The sequence below is a fragment of the Stenella coeruleoalba genome (assembly GCF_951394435.1).
Source record: "Stenella coeruleoalba genome assembly, chromosome: 11".
Taxonomy (NCBI): Eukaryota; Metazoa; Chordata; class Mammalia; order Artiodactyla; family Delphinidae; genus Stenella; species Stenella coeruleoalba.
The window spans coordinates 72433417-72459183 of record NC_137157.1 but is presented as its reverse complement, the minus strand read 5'-3'; the positions used below and the strand labels follow the sequence as shown (position 1 = coordinate 72459183).

General features: G+C 34.3%; 1 protein-coding gene across 5 annotated transcripts in view; it reads right to left on the bottom strand.

Annotated features, from left to right (window-relative positions):
* Window positions 1–19350: 19350 nt before the first annotated feature.
* Window positions 19351–25767, bottom strand: part of ABCD2 (ATP binding cassette subfamily D member 2) — a 76959-nt gene continuing 70542 nt past the window's right edge. For all 5 annotated transcript variants that reach the window (XM_079937688.1, XM_079937690.1, XM_079937691.1 and 2 more), the window contains one exon: window positions 19351–19739. In XM_079937688.1, the coding sequence (XP_079793814.1) occupies window positions 19520–19739 (220 nt within the window). In that variant the 3' untranslated portion in view covers window positions 19351–19519. The remainder of the gene's footprint in view (window positions 19740–25767) is intronic.

The following is a 25767-nucleotide window of genomic DNA, read 5'->3' as shown; positions in this document are numbered from 1 at the left end:
TCATGGGCATTTTGATAGGAGTTACACTGAATCTGTAGTTTGCTTTGGGTAGTATGGGCTTTTTAACAGTATTAATTCTTCCAACCCAAGAACACAGGCTATCATTCCATTTATTTTTGTCATCTTCAACTTCCTTCTTATAGTTTTCAGAGTACAGTTCTTTCACCTCCTTGGTTAAATTTATTTCTAGGTATTGTATTCTTTCTGATGCATTATAAATGATATTTTCCTCTTGATTTCTTTCTGATAGTTTGCTATAAGTGTGTAGAAATGCAACAGATTTCTGTAAATTAAATTTATATCCTGCAACTTCACCAAATTCATTTATTAGTTCTAAGAGCTTTTCGGTTGGGTACAAATCTTCTTATAGCAGTGTTAAAAAATTGGTAACAAAATATTTATCAATAGTGGGACAATGCATTGGTAGTATAGAATAATATGCTCCTACTAAAATGAACATTAGAAATAAGTGATTTAAGAGCAAATATCTATAATAAGAATTTTTTGCAGTTACAGAATTATATGTGGAGTAAGCAATAAAAGGGAAATAAATCTTGTATATTGGTATGAAAGTAGAGCAAGGTTTGGAGATTACCCACCAATTTGATCACATGGGATATATAATGGGATAGGATTAAATGGAAAAGATAGAAATTATGAATGCTTTCCTTATACACTTTGATTTTTTTGACTTGTCAGTACTACTTTTACTTTTAAAAATAAAATTAACATAATAAATAAAACATTTTCTTCAAAGGAAATTAAAATCTTATAAAAGGATAAAAGAAGTATACAGGGCTTCCCTGGTGGTGCAGTGGTTGAGAGTCCACCTGCCGTTGCAGGGGACATGGGTTCCTGCCCCAGTCCGGGAAGATCCCATATGCCGCGGAGCGGCTGGGCCCGTGAGCCATGGCCACTGATCCTGTGCGTCCAGAGCCTGTGCTCCGCAACGGGAGAGGCCACAGCAGTGAGAGGCCCGCGTACCGCAAAATAAATAAATAAATAAACATATTCAAAATTCTAAGTTAGATAGTCAAGTAGGCAATATACAAGTGAGATCTACCTTACAGGAAATTTTTTTCTTTATATGTGTTAGGAGTTCCTTCAAACATTAAGAAAAAAAATGCTTCAGAAAGCAATAAGCTCTAGATTTTGACAAGCAGTATTTAGAATTTAACAGGCATTGCTTGGTACATGTTTCATTGCCTGAGACATATCCTTAAAACTATTCACTATGTCTAGATATTGCCTAGAACCAGTGTATTGTTTTACTAAATACAGCCCATCCCTAGCCTTTGTTTATAGGTACAGTATTTTCATGACAGTATTACATGTCATGAAAATGATAAAGAAAAATAAGAAATAACAGGCATATGTGAGAGATGAAGGCTATTATCTCTCTTAACCCAAGGTCATGAAGAATTCCTGCATATGAATACTATGTTTTGCAGAACTAGGATATACAAACTACTTCTTTAGCCCAAATTGTCATGGTGTTGCTGGGTTGTTGGGTTTTTTTTTTCCTTCATCTATTTAAACTAATGTATCATATTTGGAGCTACGAACCTGGATGTCATCAATGAACTCCACCCCTCATTTCCAGTTCCACAAGAACCATAAGTAGGTGGATAGGTGTGTTTTAGGGTGGTAGCCCTGTCACATCCATCTATCATATCCTTGCTCATCCAGTTGTTGAGCCAACAGGAAATTGCAACCCTATAAGGAATAAAGGAAAACATCCACTTAATCGTCAATGTTTCCAACTTCACTGAATATTAAGGGAATCAAATTCCAATTCTACAGCTTCTAATTGTATGATTTGAACATGTTATTTTATCCTCTAAGCTTCAACTTCTTTGCCTATGAAATAGTGATTGTATCCTCTTTGTAGAGCTTTTGTGAACATTAAGTGAGAAAATACATGATAAGTTCCTGGTGCAATGTTTGCTAGAAAATATTGACTCATCTCCTTATCTACCTATTTTACCTACCTGACTTCTTATTTAAGTTTTCTCTCACTCTCTAGTTCACTTACTTTCTGTTCTTCCTGACCCTTTTCCTTCTCTAAATGCATATTCTTTCTCTGGAACAATTGTGATTCTTTTTCTCCCTTAATATTGCACTCCTTTTAAATTTTAGCCACTAGAGGGATATATAATAAGATATAATTCCACTCATCCTGATCACACTAGGATCAGAGGATAAAATCAAAGAATCAAAGAAGAATCAAATAACTACAGAATGTTGAAGAGATATTAGAAAACATCTAATAAAACACATAATATTAAATATGAAAGAACTAGGTATTTAAACAAATATGAACAGGTAAATGTTATATTTTTTAAATCATTCCCTCTACAATATATGTAGTTAAAAAAATAAATTTTATTTTTCCTTGAAATTTTCCTGTAAACCATTTTCTGAAAAAAAAAAAAAAAGACAAAAGACAAATGTGAGGGCAGAAAGCTTTTAGCAGCAAAGCCAGTTTGCAAGTTGTTCAATTCAAATAATTTAAAGTCCAAAATACATCCATACATTCAGTTACAAATGTATAATTTCTATTGCACAGCAAAGGAAACCATAAAAAAAAACCAAAAGACAACACTAAGAATGGGAGAAAATATTTGCAAATGAAGCAACTGACAAGGGATTAATCTCCAAAACATACAAACAGCTCATGCAGCTCAACATCAAAAAACCAAATAAACCAATCAAAAAATTGGTGGAAGATCTAAATATACATTTCTCCAAAGAAGACATACAGATGGCCAAAAAGCACATGAAAATATGCTCAACATCATTAATTATTAGAGAAATGCAAATCAAAACTACAATGAGGTATCACCTCACACTTGTCAGAATGGCCATCGTCAAAAAATCCACAAACAATAAATGCTGGAGAGGGTGTGGAGAAAACGGAACCCTCCTACATTGTTTGTGGGAATGTAAATTGATGCAGATACAATGGAGAACAGTATGGAGGTTCCTTAAAAAAGTAAAAATAGAACTACCATATGACCCAGCAATCTCACTCCTGGGCATATACCCAGAGAAAACCATAATTCAAAAAGATACATGCACCCCAATGTTCATTGTAGCACTATTTACAATAGCCAGGACATGGAAGCAACCTAAGTGTCCATCAACAGAGGAATGGATAAAGAAGATGTGGTACATATATACAATGGAATATTACTCAGCGATAAAAAGAACAAAATAATATCATTTGCAGCAACATAGATGGACCTAGAAATTTTCATACTAAGTGAAATAAGCCAGACAGAGAAAAACAAATATCACATGATATCGCTTACATGTGGAATCTGAAAAGAGGGTACAAATGAACTTATTTACAAAACAGAAGTAGAATCACAGATGTAGAAAACAAACTTATGGTTATCAGGGGATGGGGGGGAGGGATAAATTGGGAGATTGGGACTGACATATACACACTACTATATAAAAATAGATAACTAATAAGAACCTGCTGTATAGCACAAGGGTAATGGCCTAAGTGGGAAAAGAATCTAAAAAAAAAAAGAGTGGGTATATATGTGTGTATATATATATATATATATATATATATATATATATATATATATAAAATATCAAATACCCTATATGATTAAAAGTATCAACTAAAAATGTAAACAATAAAGAAATGAAAAATTCATGTAAAATATCCAATCCAGAAGTTACACTTTATAGTTATTCACCGACTTTTCACACATACAGCAGCGTCTTATTTCTGTGATGCTACTTTGTATTTCTGTTTGTTATTTGTTCATTATTCTCTTATTTAAAAAAAGTTGCTCTGATAATTTGAGGACAATCTAGGCCCCACATAGTTTTACCACAGGAATGCTGCTGGTAGTGAGAGTCCTGTCTGTACCTTACAGCTGCACTGGAGAGGACCAAATAGTTGGAGGCTCCAAGATTGACATTCCATCAAGATGGAAGTGTTCAAATATATTCTCATAATTAAGTTATATTTTAAGAAAAGGCACTTATATATTTGTCCATATAATTCTGTGTATAATTGGCTATATTTAACTAACATTTTAAACAGCAGTTATAAAATGGCAATAAGTACATACCTATCAATAATTGTTTTAAATGAAAATGAACTAAATTCTTCAGTCAAAAGACATAGAATGGATGCGTGAATTAAAAAAAAAAAAGACCCATCTATATGCTGTCTACAAGACACTTGCTTAAGATGTAAGGACACACACACTTTGAAAGTGAAGGGATGGAAAAGGGTGTCTCACACAAATGGAAACCAAAAGAAAGTTGGGGTAGCTATATTTACATCAGACAAAATAGACGTTAAAATAAAAGGCTTAATGGGGGACAAAGATGGGCATTATGTAATGATAAAGGGGTCATGACAAGAAGATATAACATTTGTAAATATTTATGCACCCAATATAAGAGCACCTATATAAATAAAGCAAATATTAGCACATTTAAATGGAGAAATTGGCAGCAATACAATAATAGTAGGGGACTTTAATCCCCCACTTACATCAATGGATAGATCATCCAGGTAGAAAATCAATAAGAAAATTGTGGCATTAAATGAGTTTTACACCAAGGAACTTAATATATATGTACAGAAAACCCTATCCAAAATCAGCAGAATACATTCTTATCAAATGCACATGGAACATTCTCCAGGATAAATCATATGTTAAGCCACAAAACACGTCTCAATAAATTTGAGAATGTTGAAGTAATATCAAGCACTTTTCCCAATCATAATGGTATGAAACAAGAAATCAATCACAAGAAAAAAAATTTTTAAATCACAAATATGTTAAGACAGGGCTTCCCTGGTGACGCAGTGGTTGAGAGTCCACCTACCGATTCAGGGGACACGGGTTCGTGCCCCGGTCTGGGAAGATCCCACATGCCGCGGAGCGGCTGGACCTGTGAGCCATGGCTGCTGAGCCTGCGCGTCCAGAACCTGTGCTCCGCAACGGGAGAGGCTACAACAGTGAGAGGTCCGCGTACCGAAACAAACAAACAAACAAATATGTTAAGATAAACACCATGTTACTGAACAACCAGTGGTCAATGAAGAAATCAAAGAGGAAATTTTAAAATTCTTTAATACAATGAAAATGAAAATAAAACATACCAAAATCTGTGGGGATGTAGCAAAACCTGTTCTAAGAGGCAAGTTCATACTGATACAGGCCTAGCTCAAGAAGCAAGAAAAATCTCAAGCAATCTAACTTTACATGTAAAGGACCTAGAAAAAGAAAAATAACTGAAGCACAAATTTAGTAGAAGGAAAGAAATAATAAAGGTCCAAGCATAAATAAACAAATGAGACACTAATAAGACAATAGGGAAAAATCAGTGAAACCAAGAACTTGTTCATTGAAAAGATAAACAAAATTATCAATCCTGGGGCTTCCCTGGTGATGCAGTGGTTGAGGGTCCGCCTGCCGATGCAGGGGACACGGGTTTGTGCCCTGGTCCGGGAAGATCCCACATGCCGCAGAGCAGCTGGGCCTGTAATCCATGGCTGCTAAGCCTGTGCGTCTGGAGCCTGTGCTCTGCAATGGGAGAGGCCAGAGCAGTGAGAGGCCTGCGTACTGCAAAAAAAAAAAAAAAAAAAAAAAAAAATCAATCCTTTAGCTACACTCACTAAGAAAAAAGGCAGGGCCTTTTTTTTAGAAATTAGAAATGAAAGATGAGAAGTTATAACCAGCACCACAGAAATAAAAGAATCATAAGAGACTGCTATGAAAAAGTATACACCAACAGATTAGACAACCTTCTAAAATGGATAAATTTCTAGAAACATATAATCTTGCAATACTTCATCAGGAAGAAATAGAAAATCTGAACAGCCCTATTACTTGTTAGGAGATTAAAGCAGTAATCAAAATCCTACCAACAAACAAAAGTCCAGGACCAGATGCCTTTAAATGGTGAATTCTACCAAACAATCAAAGAAGATTTAATACTTCTCAAACTCTTCTAAAAAATTGAAGAGGAAACACTTTTGAACTCATTTTATGAGGCCAGCTTTACCCTAATATCAAAACCAGGCAAGAACACTACAAAAAAAAAGAAAATTATAAGCCACTATCACTGATGAACATGGATGCAAGAATCCTCAACTAACTATTAGCACACTGAATCCAACAATACATTAAAATAATCATACATCACGATCAAGTGGGATTTTTTCCAGTGATCATTCAACACCTGCAAATCAATCAATGTGATACATATTAACAAACTGAAGAATAAAAATCATATTATCAGTTCAATAGATGCAGAAAAATTTTTTGGCAAAATTCAACACCCATAAAAATTCTCCACAATGTTGGCATAGAGTGAACATAACTCTACATCAGAAAGGCCATATATGACAAGTCTATAGCTAACATCATACTCAATAGTGAAAAACTGGAAGGATTTCCTCTAAGATTAGGAAGAAGACAAGGATGTCCACTTTTACCACTTTCACTCCACATAGTATTGGAAGTCCTGGCCACAGCAATCAAACAAGAAAAAGAAATAAAAACATGCAAATTAGAAAGTAAGAAGTAAGAAGTAAAACTGTCACTGTTTGCAGATGACATTATTTTACATATAAAAAACCTTAAAGACCCCACCAAGAAAAACTTATAACAAATGAACAAACTCAGTAAAGTTTCAGGGTGCAAAATCAATATACAAAAATTTGTTCCACTCTATACACTAACAGCAAACCATCAGAAAGAGAATTAAGAAAACAATCCCATTTATAATTGCATCAAAACGTTAACCAATAATTTTAACAAAGGAGGTAAAAGACCTGTACACTAAAATTTATAAGACACTGATGAAAGGCATTGAAGAAGACAAAAATAAATGGAAAGCTATTCTGTGTTTATGGATTGGAAGAATTGGTATCATTAAAATAGCCATACTTCTCAAAGAAATCTGCAGATTCAACACAACCCCTATCAAAATTCCAATGTCTTTTTTCACAGAACTATTAAAAAACACTCCTAAAATTTGTATGAAACCACAAAAGACTCTGAATAGCCAAAGTAGTCTTGAGGCAGAACAAAGATGGAGGCATTATACTTCTTGATTTTATGACTTTACAAAGCTATAGTCATCAAACTGTATGGTATTGATATAAAAACAGATATATAGACCAATGGAATAAAATAGAGAGCCCAGGAAGAAACCCACGGATATATAGTCAATTAATTTATGAAAAAGGAGTGCAGATTGTGTAATGGGGAAAGGATAGTCTCTTTACTAAATGGTGTTGGTAAAACTGGACAGCCACATATGGAGAATAAAATTAGACTACTGTCTTACACCATACACAAAAGATCACTCTAAATTGATTAAGGACTTGAATATAAAACCTGAAACCATAAAAGTCCTAGAGAATACATGGGTGGTAAGCACCTTGACATCAATCTTGGCAATGTTTTTTGGGGGATCTGACTCCAAAAGTAAAGGCAACAAAAGCAAAAGTAAATAGTAGGATTACATCAAACTAAAAAGCTTCTGCACAGGAAATAAAACCATCAACAAAATTAAAAGGCAGAATGGGAGAAAATATTTTTGCAATTAGATATCTGAGAAGAGGTTAATATCCAAAATATATTTTAAAATTTATACAATTCAACAATGAAAAAACAATCCAATTTAAAAAGGGGCAGAGGAATAAACATATTTCTAAAGAAAACATACAGTTGGCCATCAGGCACATGAAAAGATGCTCAATGTCACTAATCATTAGGGAAATGCAAATCAATACCACAATGAAATATCAACTCACATTTGTCAGAATTGCCATTGTCAAGTAGATAAGAAATAGTAAGTAATAGTAAGTAATGGCAAGGATGTAGAGAAAGGAAATCCTTGTGCAGCCATTATGGAAAACATTATGAAGTTTCTTCAAAAAGTTAAAAATAGAACTACCACATGATCCAGCAATTTCACTTCTGGGTATATATCTAAAGAAAACAAAAACACGAATTCAAAAGGATATGAGCACCCCTTTGTTCATTGCAGTATTGTTTACAATAGTTAGGATATGGAAACAACCTAAGTGTCCATCAATTGATGTATGGATAAAGAAGATGTGAAAGACCCTGTGACAAGAAGGTATGTTTCCCATTTCAGGGAATGAAAGAAGAACTTGGAGCAAAGAAGGCATTGTTCAAGAAGAGGCTCTGGAAGGAGAGAATCCAGATTATGCAGGGTTTTATAGGCCAAATTAAGATTTTAGTTTTTCCCAAGAGTTATTGAAAGTCATTGAGAGAAGAACAATAGGATTAGAGTTGCATTAGGAAAATCACTGTGACTATTGTGACTACAGTGGATGGGCCCAAGAGAAATGTGTGCCCATGTGTAGCATGAGACATGTAGAAAATGTTCATAGCAGTTTGCTGTTCTTAACGGCCCTAAAGTAGAAACAGACCAAATGTTCATCAAGAGTAGAATGAATAAGTAAATTGTCACTTACATATAAAATGGATTTCTATGTAAAATGGGAATGAACAGACTAAGACTGAACACTACTACATGGGTGAACTTCAAGCACATAATGTTAGATAAAAGCCAGACACAGAAAAACACATACAGTTTCATTCTATTTGCATAAAATTAAAAGCAGGCAAGACTAATGTGTGGTGTTAGAAGTTAGGATAGTAGTTATACTATGAGTGGTGAAGGAGGGAATAGTTATTAGAAGGATCATTAGGTGGGCTTCAGTGCTGGCAATGCCCTATTTGTTAGGTGGTGGTTAAACAGGTGTTGGATTTGTGACAATGTATTTCACCGTATATTCACACTTTGTGCAGTTTTCAGTATATGTACAATATCACACTGAAAAACATATTTAAACTTTTTAAAAGAATAGATTGAATTTTAAGAGTTATTGAATGGATACTATGAGATTGGTTGGGAAGCAATGGCAGTAATCCAAGTGAGAGAAATCATTTCTCCTTGAAACTTGCTAATGTGAAGATGGAAAGGAGACTTATTTGAGAGTTATTTTTTAGGCTGCAAAATGAACAGAATTTGGTGCTAAATTAGATAGGGACTGTGAGGAATGAGGAAGTAACAAGGAGTATTCCTTGGAGCAACTGATTGAGGAAACAAAAGAAGCAGTCCTCTGTTTGTGAGAAGGGACAAGGGGTAGAACAAATGAGCTGTGAGAAAAGGAGAAGGAGGTAGGGTTGCATTTGTTCAGAGAGCAGAGAGTTGTTGAGAGTGAGAGAGTGAATGAACTAAAGAAATATGATAGAATTGCAGAGTGGTACTGAATCATCATAACTTTCTAGTGAAGATTTTACTGTGAAGAGTGACTTGCTCCATCAACACTCAGCTATTCCTGTCTAGGCATGAAGAGAACCAGTGATTAGGATCACACATGATTGTAGTTTTGCTGGATGGGTGTGATCAATATAGTTTTCAGGTAATATGATAAGTCAAAATAGATCAGTAAGAGGTTGGGGTACATTCCAACTTTCCATCCTCATCATAATGAAAGAGGATTTTCAATGAGCATCTATTCAGGTGTTCCCTGGGAATCTGGAAATTCACTTGAGAAGGTAACAGAGATGAGGGAAGCCAGTGTGATGAAGGTCATAGGTCTCCAGAATTACTACTCCTCTCCTCTCTAAACATACCTTCCTTTGTACTACAACCACAGTCTCATATTACCGTTTTTCTTTCTCATCTTTCTCTTTATTTTTCTTTTTCTACAAGTCCGTTTCTCCTCCTCATGTCCTCTTCCCTTTAGGGGATTGTATGGAAGAAATAAAAGAAGTGGATCTGCCAAAATTGTCTTGGGACACTGGCAGACTTGGGACTGGAGAAACTAAATTGAGAGGAAGATTAGTGTTTTAACTTTTTGGACACATCAGTTTATACATAATTTTAGGCTTTAGTAACCAGTGGACCCATTGCAAAGACCCAATGCAAAGTCTATACAATTTAAGTGATATGCCAACTAGCATTTGGACACTAGGCAAAATTGCAAAAGAAAGAATTTTTACCTTTTTTTGTGTGCCTATCTCCCTTTTTCTTCTGCTAATAGCTAATTTATTCATTCAGTTATTCCATCGTTTATTCCACAAACATATTGAGTAACTAGTGATGTATAGTAATATATCAGACACTAAGCTAGTTGTCTTCTAACAAGTCAGACCTGGGGGGGGTCTCTTAATCCAAAAGGACAACCCCTCTCTTCTAAATTAGCCCTGTCTTTTCCATGACTCAATCAAAACCAACCATTTCCTGAGGGATGCTGATTAGATTTTTATTTAGATAACTCATACGAGTATATGCATAAATGGTAATAACTATAAGCATATGCCAGGCTCTCTCCTGAGCACTCTATAAGTATGAATACATTCAATCTTCACAACATACTATGAGGTAAGTAGTATTATTATCTCTACTTTAAAAATGAGAAACCCAAGGGATGGAGAGATTAAGTAACATGGTCATCAAGGAGGTGGCAGAGGCAGGACTCAACAAAACAGTCTTTCTCCAAAGTCTGTTTTCCTAATGTTACTGCTCAGGTTCAGCTGCTCGCCACTTGAAAGCCAATACTCAAGAGATGAAAGGGAAAAGGAAAAAACTACTTTTTTTCAGGAGACCAGCAACCTGGGGAGAACGTGGATTCATGTCCAAAAACCAGCTCCGAATATTCTGCTCAGCCATGAAAGTTTTTAAAGGGAGAATCACCTGAGGAGGGGGGTCAGAGTCATTGTTATCTTCCACTGTGTGCAGATTTTCTTCTGATTATTTGGTGGTGAGGTAACCAGGGCAGTGTTCCAGGATCCTTGTTCTCAGTCTCAAGTTACCATCCTCCACGTGGTTGGGGGTCTTTTCTCCTTCAGAAGAATTCAAAGGTATTCTGTTATATATATTCCTTGAGGAGGAACCAGGACCCTGCCCCATGGCTGCACTACTGTTTCTTGACTGCTCCTCTTTGTTTCTGCATTCCCTCCATTCTCTGATAAGCAGCTGTTTGAATCTTCCCTCTGGAACTCAGGGAAGGTCAAGGAGGCTGAACAAAGCTTATTTCCTACACAAAAGAAACAGGGGACACAGAAAGAATTTATACCTGGGAGGACCCCACAGGGTCCTGCTGCATTTCACAAATCACTGCCCAACATAGCCACACCTGAGGCTTGTTGTGAGGAGAGAAGAAGTGCTGCATTCTAATAGACTCTGTTATGGGTTGGAATTAAATTGCTTTAGCCTTAGAATTCACCCTTTTGTTCTTACCATCAGGAGTCTAGTGGTCCTTAGGGTGAAGTTGTTCAGTTGCTAATGAATTTTATGTAAACATTAAAGAAAGCAAAGGTCTATTCATGTCTCTAGTTTGGAGAAAGACCTCTTTATGGTCATTGGGATTGATAATGAGGGTATAGGATCTACGAATTCCTGGGCCTATTCTACCTGACATGAGGGGTGTTGACACCTACCCAGAGAAGTAGAAAGAGGAAGGGTATACACTTGTGGGATCTCAGAAAGAAAGAAAACATGCAGCTAGGTGATCCAATTAGATAGTTAATGTGATATCTAATTTCTACTGAATCAGCAAATTATGGGGAACTTTTATAATCAGCATCCTGTTGGGAAGACTGAGACCAGTGTATTACTTCTTAACTTATTCTAGAGAAAAGGAAAGAAGGTGGATGAAGCAAATATATGAAATCCCAATATGCTCAAGTTTTTTCAGCAGAAAAGAAAAAAAATACACATTATAGTTTTACCTAGCAGTATGGGTTTAGTTTATGAGGATATGAAGGAGAGAATGCACTTCTTTTTATATCTCTTCCTCAGTGATTTCACTCATTCTCATTAATATTCTTTCATTCATTCATTTTTGTTCTTTTGCACTATTTTTATTCATTTGTTTACTCATCCATTTATGCACCTATTGAACAAATACTTTTTAAATGTCCTCCAACTGCCATGTATTGTTCTAGGTGCTACAAATATTGCCATAAATAATACAAGCAAATTCCTGGTCCACAGAGTTCACAGTCTACGGAGGGCAAAGGTAGTAGAGAGAGAGAAACAACTAAGAAATTAATGAATAAGATAAATGGAGAAATAAGTTTCATAAATAAAACTGATGTGATAGAGAGGAACTTGTTGGGGGGTTATTTTAGATTATGTGACAAATGAATAAAATTGAATAAAAGGTAGCATGTGATAAATGTGACGACAGGATTTTAAATAAAGTGTTCTGTAAGCATTAAAAAAGAAAGTTTTGTATAACTGGAAAGAATTTAAGACATCCTTAAAGCTAGATAGAGTTTTGGTAGATGAAGTTGGTGGAATAAAGACATTCTTGATTTGAGAAAGAAAATGAATAAGGGAGGAAATAAAAGGGAACACCTGCCATGTACAGCCAAAGGAATGAGGTGCAGAAGGATGGATGAGGGGTAAGGGGAGATAGCTTTTGGAAGCAAAAGAAACAGACTGCAGTCCTAAACATCATGAAACAAGTTTTAATTAAAAAATTCTACAGGCAAAGGACTTGAATAGACATTTCTCCAAAGAGGATATACAAATGACCAAGAAGCATGTGAAAAAATGCTCAACATTACTAATAATCAGAGAGATGCAAATCAAAACCACGACACATAACCTCACATCTGTTAGAATGACTATCATCAAATAGACAACTGATAACCAACAAGTGTTGGTTAGGATGTGGAGAAAGGGAATCCCTGTGTATTGTTGGAGGGAATGTAAATGGGTATAGCCACCATGGAAAATAGAATGGAGGTTTCTCAAAAATTAAAAACAGAACTACCATATGAACCAACAATTTCATTCCTGGGTATATATCCGAAATAATTGAAAGCAGGGTCTTGAAATATTTGCACACCCATGTTCATAGCAGCACTATACACAATATCCAAGAGGAATAAGCAACCTATTCTTTCAACGGATGAAAACATAAACAAAAGGTGGTAATACATACAATGGAATATTATTCAGCCTTCAAAAGGAAGGAAATCTTTTCACAAGCCACAATATGGATTAAACTTGAGGACATTATGCTAAATGAAATGAGCCAGTTAAAAAAAGACAAATTCTGTATGATTCTACTTAGATGATGTATCTAACATTGGCAAATTCATGAAAGTAGAATGATGGTTACCAGGGGCTGGGAGGAGGGGGAAAGAGAAGTTATTGATAAAGTTTCAGATTTGTAAGATAAAAAAATCCTAGAAATCTGTTTCACAACAATGTGAATGTAGTTAACTCTACTGAAAAATACACTTGAAAATGGTTAAGATGGTAAAGTTTATGTTTTTTATCACAATAAAAAAATTATTCAGTTACTTTAGTTCTCAAGATCATTATGCTGCTTTTGTATTAAACTATTAAACTTCTAAGGTGTGTGTGTGTGTGTGTGTGTGTGTGTGTGTGTGTGTGTGTGTGTCTGTGTTAGGTTGCAGGAAAATATATGTATCTGTTTGGATCTATATTACCCTCATTTATCTAAACTCCACTTACATGGATCTTGGAAACTTTTCCCATATTGAGCAACAAGCTGTCCTAAACAAGGGGACTTTGATTATTGTTTCAACCATTTTTTATTACCTTGAATTATCAATATCTGTGTTGCAAAAGTTCCCATTACATTAGTTTCCCAATAAAATGTCATCTGATTATAGGACTTCTTTTACCTCACCCTTTGTGAGTTCTGACACGTTTCTAGTGTAAACTTGTCTAACTTTATACATCTGCATAATGTCTAGACCCAATACTTTTTAAGTATTAAGTTTAATATATTCAATATGTAAAAATTAAATAATATATTTGATATATAAAGTTGTCTCCTCTTTTATACAGATCAAGCTGTAATTAAATGATAGAGCCAAGAGAATATCATTCAGTGTTTAATATTTCATTGCCTCATTGATGCCTTATCTATTTTACAGGCATTAAATTACATAAAAATACATAAGGTGAATACTTAATCACCATATCACCTACATTAGAACACAAGTACAGAGATAAAGCATATAGTTTTAAATATGCTTAACTCTGGAACCCTTGTCTTTTTACTTTTATAATTATTGGGGATTTTTTTTGGTTGTTTTTGTTTTGCTTTGTGTTTTGCTTTTTAGAACTTTTCTGCTATAGTTATCTTCATTTTGTGTTAACACGAGAGAGATGCTTTTCATTGTACAAAACTGGCTCACTTTACATGATCTGAACTTGAGAAGCTCATATTTCTCAGGTTTCAAGACAACATGCTAAATGTATGGGAGCACCTACTGGTGAAGGATGATATAGTCCTACAGACTGGTTTTATTGGACCTTGTAATTTAGACCAAGTTGGAGGGCATGAGGCTTATGAAGCCCTTAAGTGTATAATCAAGGGAATTCTGCTGCCAAAAAATGCTTATTGCTTAAATATTGCAAGAGAGTGGTCTTAGGCAGGAAATATAAGAACTGAGAAGACACTAGAAAACAAATATACCATTTAGATGGGACCACAATATCTAACAGGAATAAAATTGTTTAGTATTGAGGTACTAAAATGTTTCATGAGGGCTGAGAAAAGGTTTGTCTCCTTCACTTCTGAATCCCTAGCATGGTAACTGGTACCTTGAATGTGTCAATAAATATTTACTGAATTAATAAATGTTAACCGATTTGGAATTTCTTCCTCAAAATATCTGAAAATTTGCCTTCTGTTCTCCTTCTCCCATAGGACCATATCCATCATTTATAATAAAAACAAGGAAAAATATAATTTGTGTGACAAATTTCCTTTTTAGATGAAAAAAAAAAGCTTCTTTTTGGTTAACCAGAAACCCTGAGACAGTTAAAAAATATACTACAACTTTAGAGTTAAAAACTGTAATAATGAAAAATGACCTAAACGAATTAAAAGGAAGGTGATGGGGAGTTGCAAAGGCTTTGTAATCAAATATTTCTAGGTTCAAATTTCAGCTCTATAGCTTAGTAGCTGCATTAGGTTGGATGAATTGCTTAACTTCTCTGTTCTCACTTTCCTTTTTTATTAGAGTTTTGTGAAGATTTAATGAGTCAATGTATATGCAATGCTTTGTGCCTACTTGGTAAATAATAAATAGCAGCTATTGAATTTTTCTCCGAATGAAGGTACTCATTTTTCTAATTTTCAGGGGACCATATGCTTCTTGGGAGAGGGACCATATTTTATTCATTTCTAGAACATAGCACAGTGTCTGGCATAAGTTGGTACTTAATAAATAAATGTGTTGAATTAATAAAGAAAATAAATATTTAAACAACTATTTGGTGACTACTGTGCACAGTACTTGACAAAATTGTGCATCATACAACTTGTAACTGAGGTGTATGTAGACACCCAACAGAATCATTTAAAATATAGAAATAGGATATTTTCTATCACTGGAATAATCTGTAATTGCTTTGATTAATCAAGTTTTTTTCATGATGATTTAGGAATTCACAAGTAATGCTGAGCTCAAATAACTGCATACTGGATGGAGACTATATTATAATGTATTCACACCATAACCACATTGTAGCTTAGCCACATAGTGATTTTTACCATTAAGGGCATTTTTCTCATTTGCTTTCATTAATACAACTACTACTCAACCCCTGCTTATAAGTATAGATAATTGGTTTTGAAAATTTCACAATAAAAACTATAAAGCCGTTTTGTACTTGGTAATCAGGAAAGGTACCAGCAATGAAGAAGGGATGCTTTTAATAAAAATATTTTATACATCCACCTGAAAGTGCTCATGTGGCAAACATTACAACTCTTAATCATACCTAAATGTAAATCATCAGACCTGTAAATACTCTGGGTTATGTGAAAGTACTTTACACTTCTAAATGAAAATAATTTTGCCCATAAAGTAGTTATATCAAAGACATCTCTTTTAATCGATGGTTTAATAACCATTACCATTTTATGCATATCTCAGAAGTGTGTAACATTCTCTGGATCAGTGTTCCAATGTGTAACAAATTTTTCTAGGCTTATGGAATCAAAAAACTATTCCAAACAGGTTTTAATAAGCTAAAACTACTGCCAAATATGAAATTATATTTGGAAGCAAAGTCTCAAAAAAAACTAACATGTTCATTTATACCTTTACTGGAAGAACAAAATTTGACACAAAAACTAAATTACTATCAAGGGAAAACCATTCCCTTTGGAAACAAATGTAAACTCGGGTTGAATTTCAAGATATATCATTCTCCTTGAGATTAATGGAGAAAGATTTTTACACATTATCTTGTCGACGAGAATGCACACTATTTTAGACTCATGCTTGGCATAACATTACATGCTGTAGAAATGTAACACAACATTTTCATAGAATGCAACTTATTTTCCAAGTTTATAAGTTAACCAAAAAAAGCACATTTAAAAATCAAGCTCTATAAACTTACAGCTCTTTTTGACCAAAACAAAACAAACGGAAGTCAAAATAATTGGGGAAAATAGATAACATGGTAAAACTTGTTTGAAAATTGAAATATTCTCTCTTTTTCCTTTCCTCATCTATATTCAAAGATGGCTACTTCATTTCTCACTCTTGTCACATTTTTCACAAAATATAACTGTAAGAATAGTAAAATATGGTATACTCATTGGACCATTTTGTAAGCAGTTAAATGAAACATAAATACAAGTTCAAATTAAAGATTTTTTTCCCCTGCAAGTTAGAGGATATTGGTCATGGAAGAAAATTCAGAAAAAAAAAACAGGCACAAAAAAGCGCATGCAAAACACGTTTCTCTCGGGCTTCCCTGGTGGCGCAGTGGTTGAGTCTGCTTGCCGATGCAGGGGACATGGGTTCGTGCCCTGGTCTGGGAAGATCCCACATGCCGCGGAGCGGCTGGGCCCGTGAGCCATGGCCGCTGAGCCTGCGCGTCCGGAGCCTGTGCTCCGCAATTGGAGAGGCCGCAATAGTGAGAGGCCCCCGTACCGCAAAAAAAAAAAAAACAAAAAAAAGAAACATGTTTCTCTTAGAACTTTAACATTTAAACTGCAGTGTGTATAGCTTTTAATAAAGAATTTTAAACATCCTTGAAACCTGTACATTATAAATAATGAGTTCTTTACTTCAGTCAGTTGGTAGGGTATATTAAATAAGGGCTAATTAAAAATCTAATATTTGTTTTGGCATTCTTTTCAAAGTTTCAAAACACAATATATTGGTTCCTAAAAGCTTTATTTTTCAAATTAAGAAAATTAAGGCATAAAAATTATGTACATGTTTCAAATGAGGACTTTTCATTTTCTTCTTATATCTTTAAAAATTAACTTAAGCTATTTGCCCCAGAATTTTCCCTACAGCCGTATAAACTGAATAACTGCTAATATAGAACTTAGATTAATGAATAATTTTTATCAAGTTTAATTTTTCGTTCCATGCTTTTTTTTTAAACCTTTGATGTCTGCCTCACTTTTCTAATAGGAAGTAGTAGTAACTGACAAATGAATAAATGAACAGCTAATGATACTAACAGAAAAACTTAGATGTACTGGTTTTGATTTTACATTACATTCCTTCACATAAGGTGGTTACATTTATTGATAATAAAAATGTCTTAGCATGGAAGAATTGAAAATATGAAAATGTCATGATTCTATTACATGTTCTATTACAAGCATCATGAACGACATACAGGTACTCTACCAGCTGAAAAAGTCTGAGAATCACTGACTTAGCATCTATTATGGCTGTGTCTAAATATGCAAATAAAATCCTAAACCACTAACAACAGCATTTCCATTTTCTCTGGCCTATAAACATGGTGGCATACGCAGTAGGAGATTAAAATGGTAGTCCTGGCTCTCATACTTCCAACTCCAAGGCAATCGAATATATAAGATTTATTTCATATGACTATTCCATACAGATTCTTTCTCATTATGTTCAATAAATATTAAATTGATTTATAACACAATTCCCCTTCTGAATGCTGACTGTAGGGGTACATTAATATTGCATATGAGTGCATAGGTGCTGAAAGATTTGCTAACTTTCCTGCCCTATTTTATTATTATTTTTTTGCGGTACACGGGCCTCTCACTGTTGTGGCCTCTCCCGTTTTGGAGCACAGGCTCCGGACGTGCAGGCCCAGCGGCCATGGCTCACGGGCCCAGCCGCTCTGTGGCATGTGGGATCCTCCCGGACCGGGGCACGAACCCGTGTCCCCTGCATCGGCAGGCGGACTCCCAACCACTGCGCCACCAGGGAAGCCCTCCTGACCTATTTTAAACCACAGATCAATAACCTTTCCATTTTGTACTTAAATTTCCATACCTTGTAAACAATAATCAAATAACAATAACACTAACATTACTAAATTTATTCTCTTTTCAACATCTCATCTAACTTTTATTGCTATTATAGCCCAGTTGAATTTCAAGGATAATACTGAAAATAGCACTGAACCAGGGAAACAGGGGAAATTCATTTGACCCCTGGATCTGCCCCTAAATAAACTGCATGATTAGAGCAAATCTGAGTGTCAATTTTCTCAAAAGCAAACTAGGAAAAAAAATATTTGCCTCAAAAGTTTGCCACAGTATTAAAATTAATTGACGTAAGTGAGGATTGTAAATTATAAAGTACTATTCCAATGTATGTTATTACTACTATGATTTTGAAAATCCCTCTATTCTATTATAGCACTGCTATTTTCAAAATGTGGTGGACTCCTCCTTTGGGGACAAAAACAAGCTAAGTATTTCTGGACAGAATTTGCAATATATAATCCTTCCAAGTAAAGTAACAGGCTGAGACAAACATTGTTTGGATACTCCTTTTCTGTATTGGCAATTCTCTTTTCAAAATGAAAGTTTATTAACAAATATGTAAGATTCTCATTAAAATGAATTTATGTGCCCATGAGATGCTCAAAATCTAAAATTAAAAATAGGATATTTTATACATATAAAAGAAGTATAGCCATGCTTCTTTCTTTCAACCACTGCCATTAAAAGAATTTCTTTCGTATTGAAATTATTTATCAAACTGTTAGAGGTTTAGTTGACCACTAGCAATAAAGGAACATGAATTCTAGCTGTTAAATCTAAAAACCATAAATGGATAGAAATGTTACTCAAACTTCTAACTTTATCACCTTGTTTCAACCCAAACACTGCTCTTAAGTTGTCCATTCTCAAGATATGTCCCATGTTTGTTAAGAATTTCAGACACAACACATACACATTAGCAAATCTAGTATCCATTATGAAGTTACCTAGAAAATCCTGTTTTACATGTGAATTAGGCTTTCACTAGGAATTAGTATGAGCCATAATGACGAATCTTACATAATGCATTCGTTTATTTTCTTCTGAAAAGTCAGATCTTATATTTCCTTGATGCTAAAATCTTATAAAACATTTCTTGCTGTCTTTTTTTCCTCTGTGCTTAGCTTAACACAATGCATGCCCTATAAATGTCTCTGAGCCTTTAACTAAAAATTAACTTTTAAAACATGTCAAAATAAATTAGGAGGTCTCATCTTCATTTTTTATTGTTTTCAGCACCGAGTCTTCTCCCAAAATTTTACATAGTTCATTGAGTCTCTGCTGCATTTTGGGAATTCCAGCTAGCTGAGATTCTAGCTTTTGTTTTTCTTCACTTAGTGTTAAACGAATAGCAGTGTCCAATTGTTCAAAGCGCCAACCTCCTTCACCATCAAACTGTAATAAATGAGTGTGGTATTTCCTGCATAATCAAAATGAAATAATATTATTAGCAATAATTACAAAAAGCCATTTTAGTTATAGATTTATCATTCTAATTGATATCCAAAGGCAAATTTTAAGTAAGGTGCCTATTTTACATTTGATTTTCAAGAATCCCTCAAGAGGTAAAATATTGTGAATTTTTTTACTCCAAAAGTCATTAGTCTAGCCTCTAGGAAGTTCTATTGCTTGTATTAAATTTATTTTATATTGTGAATATACATGAATTGCAAAGGAAGACATACTGTTGCATTTATTTATATTCATAGCCCAGTATGAATAAATATCAAAGCACACTTAGAATGGGAATAAGGAAAGGAAGCAGAGGGAAGAAAGTAAAAATTTAAAAGGCTATTAAAAAAATAACTAAGAAAAATAAAGGAAATACAATACCAATTCATTAGTACACTATCCTTTGGGAATGAGTTAGTCAACATAAATAAAAATTTCTCAAAAATTAAAGTTTTAAAACATTAAAAAAAAGGAACTGATAGAAATCTTCAGCTATCAATACTTCCATGCTTTCATATAATTTAATCTCTTTTCTCATGGCTCAAGTTCATAATTAGGAACTTCAGAGAGGTATAGAGATGACTTTATTGATGAGACAGAAGGCAGTTCACCTTCTCCTAAATGAAGGCTAAGGTCACCAATCTCTGGGAATTGTGGGGTGTGTGTAAAAAGGGTAATCTGGCAGAGCTGTCCTTGCATGGCTGAGCCACTGCATTTTGTCACTATGCTGAAGAGGCACATGTTCTTATGTGTCCTCAGTTTTTTCTCTTACAGTTTTTCTCACTTCTTGCCCTCTTTTAAGCTCTCATCAGTCATTATTTACTATGATCAGTGGGGGTATATCAAATAGCTTTTACCTCCATTTTTAAACTGAGATATGATTCATATACCATAAATTCATCCTTTTAAAATGTAAAATTCAATGATTTTTGGTATGTTTACAAGCTCATGCAACCATCAGCACTATCCAATTCCAGAATAGTTTCTTCACCCCAAAAAGAAAGCTCATACACATTAGCAGTCCCTCCCAATTTCTCCTTCTGCTCATCCCCTGCCAACCACCAATCTCCTTTATGTCTCTATGGATTTTTCTGTTCTGGACATTTCATATATATGGACTCATACAAAATGTGGCTTTTTGTGACTGACTTCTTCTACCCAACAAAATGATTTCAAAGTTCATCTAGTTGTAGTGTTAGTACTTCATTCATTTTTATGGCTGAATAATATTCTATTGTATACACATTTTATCCATTCACCAATTGATAGAAATTTGGGTTTCATCCCATTTTGTTTGGGTGGTTTCAACATGCTGTAAGATGGGGAAGCTAAACTAAGTTAAACTATGTCTAAAAGAGTAAATATCACTCTCAAGCTGAAGGCTGAAGTTCATATGTTTGATAACATATGACAGAGATTAATCTTTTCCATATGCTTTTGAGTAATTATCTTTAGGGTTTTAAGTTTTCCAAAAATTTGACCTCACAATGGGTGGGACCTGACAAAAATTAAATTGAAAACAATGTATTCCTAAATCAAGGGAAAAAATTTAAATGTGACAAAAGTGCTATTAAAATATGAGAGCTAAAACAAAAGTAATGGAAAAACAAAAGAAGGATGGTGATATAAGAGAAATAATAGTAAAAAAATCATTTTGTTTATTACATTCTCAACTTCTCTTGGGCTTTCCTAACCTTTGATCTACAACCAGGAGCAATTTTAAAACACAGTAGTTCAGATCTTGAGCAACTTCCATCTTCAATTTATATTGGAGGTTTGGCTCATCACTCTGGTCCTACAACATTATTCGGTTTTTACATGGGGGAAGAAACTGTATAGGTGTTTCATGACCTGATATTCAAAGGTGTGTTCTATATCATGGGCTAAAATAATATTTCAGAGTTTATCTTAGAGGAATTTAAAAGAAACTACTATTTTAACAGAGCCTCATTGGAAATAATCTGCAGACATTCTACACAAATAAGATAAACCACTGGATAGTGATAATTATAAAACTGTAATTCTATTCAAGAATCAGATAATTTAATAAACTTCTATAATTTTTGACCTCTTCTGATACTGGTATTGATTTTCATCTTTACAATCAACAATTACCCATTTGTTGTTATGGAGGAAAATATAATATATATTTTTCCTTTTCTGAAATCTTTTCAGGTAAAATAAGAATTTCATGTAGGAAGAAAGGATAATCAGAAATAATAGGTTTCTACAACGTAAAATGACTAAACTAGTTCATAAAGCAGAACTAATGCGCTTTTCAGTTTACGGGGAAATATACTATGGGTAGCTGCAATTAAAAACATGTTTTTCTTGTTAGAAAGTATAAAATTGATTTTATTATTTGTTTAAAAAATTGTCCACTACCTACCTATTTGAATGGACAAAATCCAGAATACTGACAACACCAAATGTAAAGCTGTGGACCCATAGGAACTCTCTTTCATTGCTGGTGGTAATGAAAAATGGTAGAGCTACTTTGGAAGAGAGTTTTGCAGTTTCTTACAAAACTAAACATACTCTTAACAGTATGATCCAGTAACGGAATGCCTTGATATTTACCCAAAGGACTTGATAGAACTCATGTCCACACAAAAACCTGCATATGAATGTTTACAACAGCTTTATTCATAATTGCTAAAACTTGGAGGCAACCAAATGTCCTTCAGTAGGTGAATGGATAAACAAACTGTGACATCAAAACAGTGGAATATCATTCAGCACTAAAAAGAAATGAGCTAGCAAGCCATGAAAAGACATGGAGGAAAATTAAATGATTATCATCACCAAGTTAAAGAAACCAATTTGAAAAGGCCACATACTGTATGGTTCCAGGTATATGACATTCTGGAAAAGGAAAAACTGTGGAAACATTAAAGATGAGTGGTTTCTAGGTGTTGTGGAGGGAGGGATAAATAAGCAGAGCACAGAGGATTTTTAGAGCAGTGAAAATATTCTATATAATACTATAATGATAGATACATGTAATTATAAATTTGTCCAAACCCACAGACTGCACAACACTAAGTGAACCCTAATGTAAATTATGGACTTTGGATGATAATGATGTGTCAGTATAGGTTCATCAATTGTAACAATTATACCACTCTGGTGGGGGATGTTGATAATGGGGAGCCTATGCATGTTTGGGCAGAGAGTATAAGGCATATTTCTGTTCCTTTCAATTTTTTTGTGAACCTAAAACTAAAAAAAAGTCTTAAAAACAACAATAACAACAACAACAACAAAAACTTCTTTGTTCTTAAATTAAGAAAAAAATGGCTGAATATGCTTCCAATGCCTCTTTAGGCTACTTGAATAGGAACTAAATGACAGGAAGGCATAATAAACCCATTGATAAAAGTCAGAAAAACACCAAGACTAAGAGCCAGAAAGGACTCAAGAGTTCATCTGGCCTGGTTCCACAGGCATATGTCATGACTGTCTTAAACCAGTTCCTATTGGTTTTATCCAAGGGGAAATCAGAGCAATCACACTCATTGACATGGACTCTACCTCATCCTGGACTAGATCCAGACTGCCTCTGGGGAGACTGGCAAATCAGGGTCCTATCACTCCAGATGCTAATTAATTCTTTAACAACAGAGAGACAAACTACAAAATTCTGTAGAAAGGGTCACTTCATGAAATCCTCTATTTTCAGGTAAACTATCTGAGGAAAGAGAAATATGAAAAATATGAATGTTTAAATAAAGTGTGAAATAGATTATTATCTTCTCTATAGAAGTAGAATTCAGTCAAAGAAGGTTGAACAATTAAAGCCTGATCTGCATGGAATGCTCAGCTTACTCACAATTTTAAAGTAAACATTTCTATAAGGTAGAGGGTCTGGAAAGGCTTCAAAGACCCAAAGGCTTTAACTCAAATAAAGCTTGCTACTTAGTCTAGGTTTGAAGTCGTGTATATAATGACAGATTTGGCATAAATGTGATCAGCCACATGCCAAAGAATGCTCCAGTCAGAGAGAGAGGAAGAATCCTTCCTGTCCCTTGGGAAATAGGAGGCCAAAGCATATAGAGTCCATTATATCGTTACTAACTTGTCAAAGGAAAAGATTTTGATTTATGAAATAGAAATGCGAATGTAGAGATAGAACTCAGTGTGAATGAAAAAGTGTTTTTATGATTTATGCATGAGATACATTTTGAGTTCCTTAAATACGTAGAGCAATATAGTAGAGTATAGGGAGTATGATCACAGTAAATTACTTTTCTCATTTTTCTAGCTCTCAGTTTCTTCATCTGTATAATGGGAATAATTAGACTACCTGTACTCTATAGTGTTGTTATTAGGCTTAAATAAAATGAGCCTGGAATAGAATAGGTGCTGAATCGGCATTAGCAACTATTATGATGATGATGAATCAAGAAAAAAGTAGGGGAATGATAAAAATGGTATCATAATTTTTTAAAAAGGAAAAATACCATTAGGTTTTTTTTTTTCTCCTGCCCATTTTTGGATTGGGTTGTTTGTTTTTTTTAATATTGAGCTGCATGAGCTGTTTATATATTTGGAGATTAATCCTTTGTCCATTGATTCGTTTGCAAATTTTTTCTCCCATTCTCAGGGTTGTCTTTTTGTCTTGTTTGTAGTGTCCTTTGGTTTACAAAAACTTTTAAGTTTCATTAGGTTCCCATTTGTTAATTTTTCTTTTTATTTCCATTACTCTAAGAGGTGGATCAAAAAAGAACTTGCTGTGATTTATGTCAAACAGTGTTCTTCCTATGTTTTCCTCTAAGAGTTTTACAGTGTCCGGTCTTACATTTAGGTCTCTAATCCATTTTGAGTTTATTTTTGTGTATGGTGTTAGGGAGTGTTCTAATTTCATTCTTTTACATGTAGCTGTCCAGTTTTCCCAGCACCACTTATTAAAGAGACAGTCTTTTCTCCATTGTATATCCTTGCCTCCTTTGCCATAGATTAGTTGACCATAGGTGGGTGGGTTTATCTCTGGGCTTTTTATCCTGTTCTATTGATCTATATTTCTGTTTTTCTGCCAGTACCATATTGTCTTGATTACTGTAGCTTTGAGGTATAACCTGAAGTCAGTGAGTCTGATTCCTACAGCTCTGTTTTTGACCCTCAAGACCATTTTGGCTATTCCAGGTCTTTTGTGTCTCCATACAAATTTTAAGGTTTTTTTGTTCTAGTTCTGTTAAAAATGCCATTGTTAATTTGATAGGGATTGCATTGAATCTGTAGATTGCTATGGGTAGTAGAGTCATTTTCACAATATTGATTCTCCCACTCCAAGAACATGGTATATCTCTCCATCTGTTTGTATCATCTTTAATTTCTTTACTCAGTGTCTTATAGTTTTCTGCATACAGGTCTTTTGTCTCCCTAGGTAGGTTTATTCTTAGGTCTTTTATTCTTTTTGTTACAATGGTAAATGGGAGTGTTTCCTTAATTTCTCTTTCAGATTTTTCATCATTAGTGTATAGGAATGCAAGCGATTTCTGGGCATTAATTTTGTATCCTGCTACTTTACCAAATTCATTGATTAGCTCTAGTAATTTTCTGGTGGCATCTTTAGGATTCTTTATATATAGTATCATGTCATCTGCAAACAGTGACAGTTTTACTTCTTCTTTTCCAATTTGTATTCCTTTTATTTCTTTTTCTTCTCTGATTGCTGTGGCTAGGACTTCCAAAACTATTTTGAAAAGTACTGGTGAGAGTGGACATTCTTGTCTTGTTCCTGATCTTAGAGGAAATGTTTTCAATTTTTCACCATTGAGAATGATGTTTGCTGTGGGTTTGTCATATATGGCCTTTATTATGTTGAGGTAGGTTCCCTCTAGGCCCACTTTCTGGAGAGTTTTTATAATAAATTGGTGTTGAATTTTGTCAAAAGCTTTTTCTGCATCTATTGAGATAATTATATTGTTTTTCTTCTTCAATTTGTTAATATGGTGTATCACATTGATTGATTTGCGTATATTGAAGAATCCTTG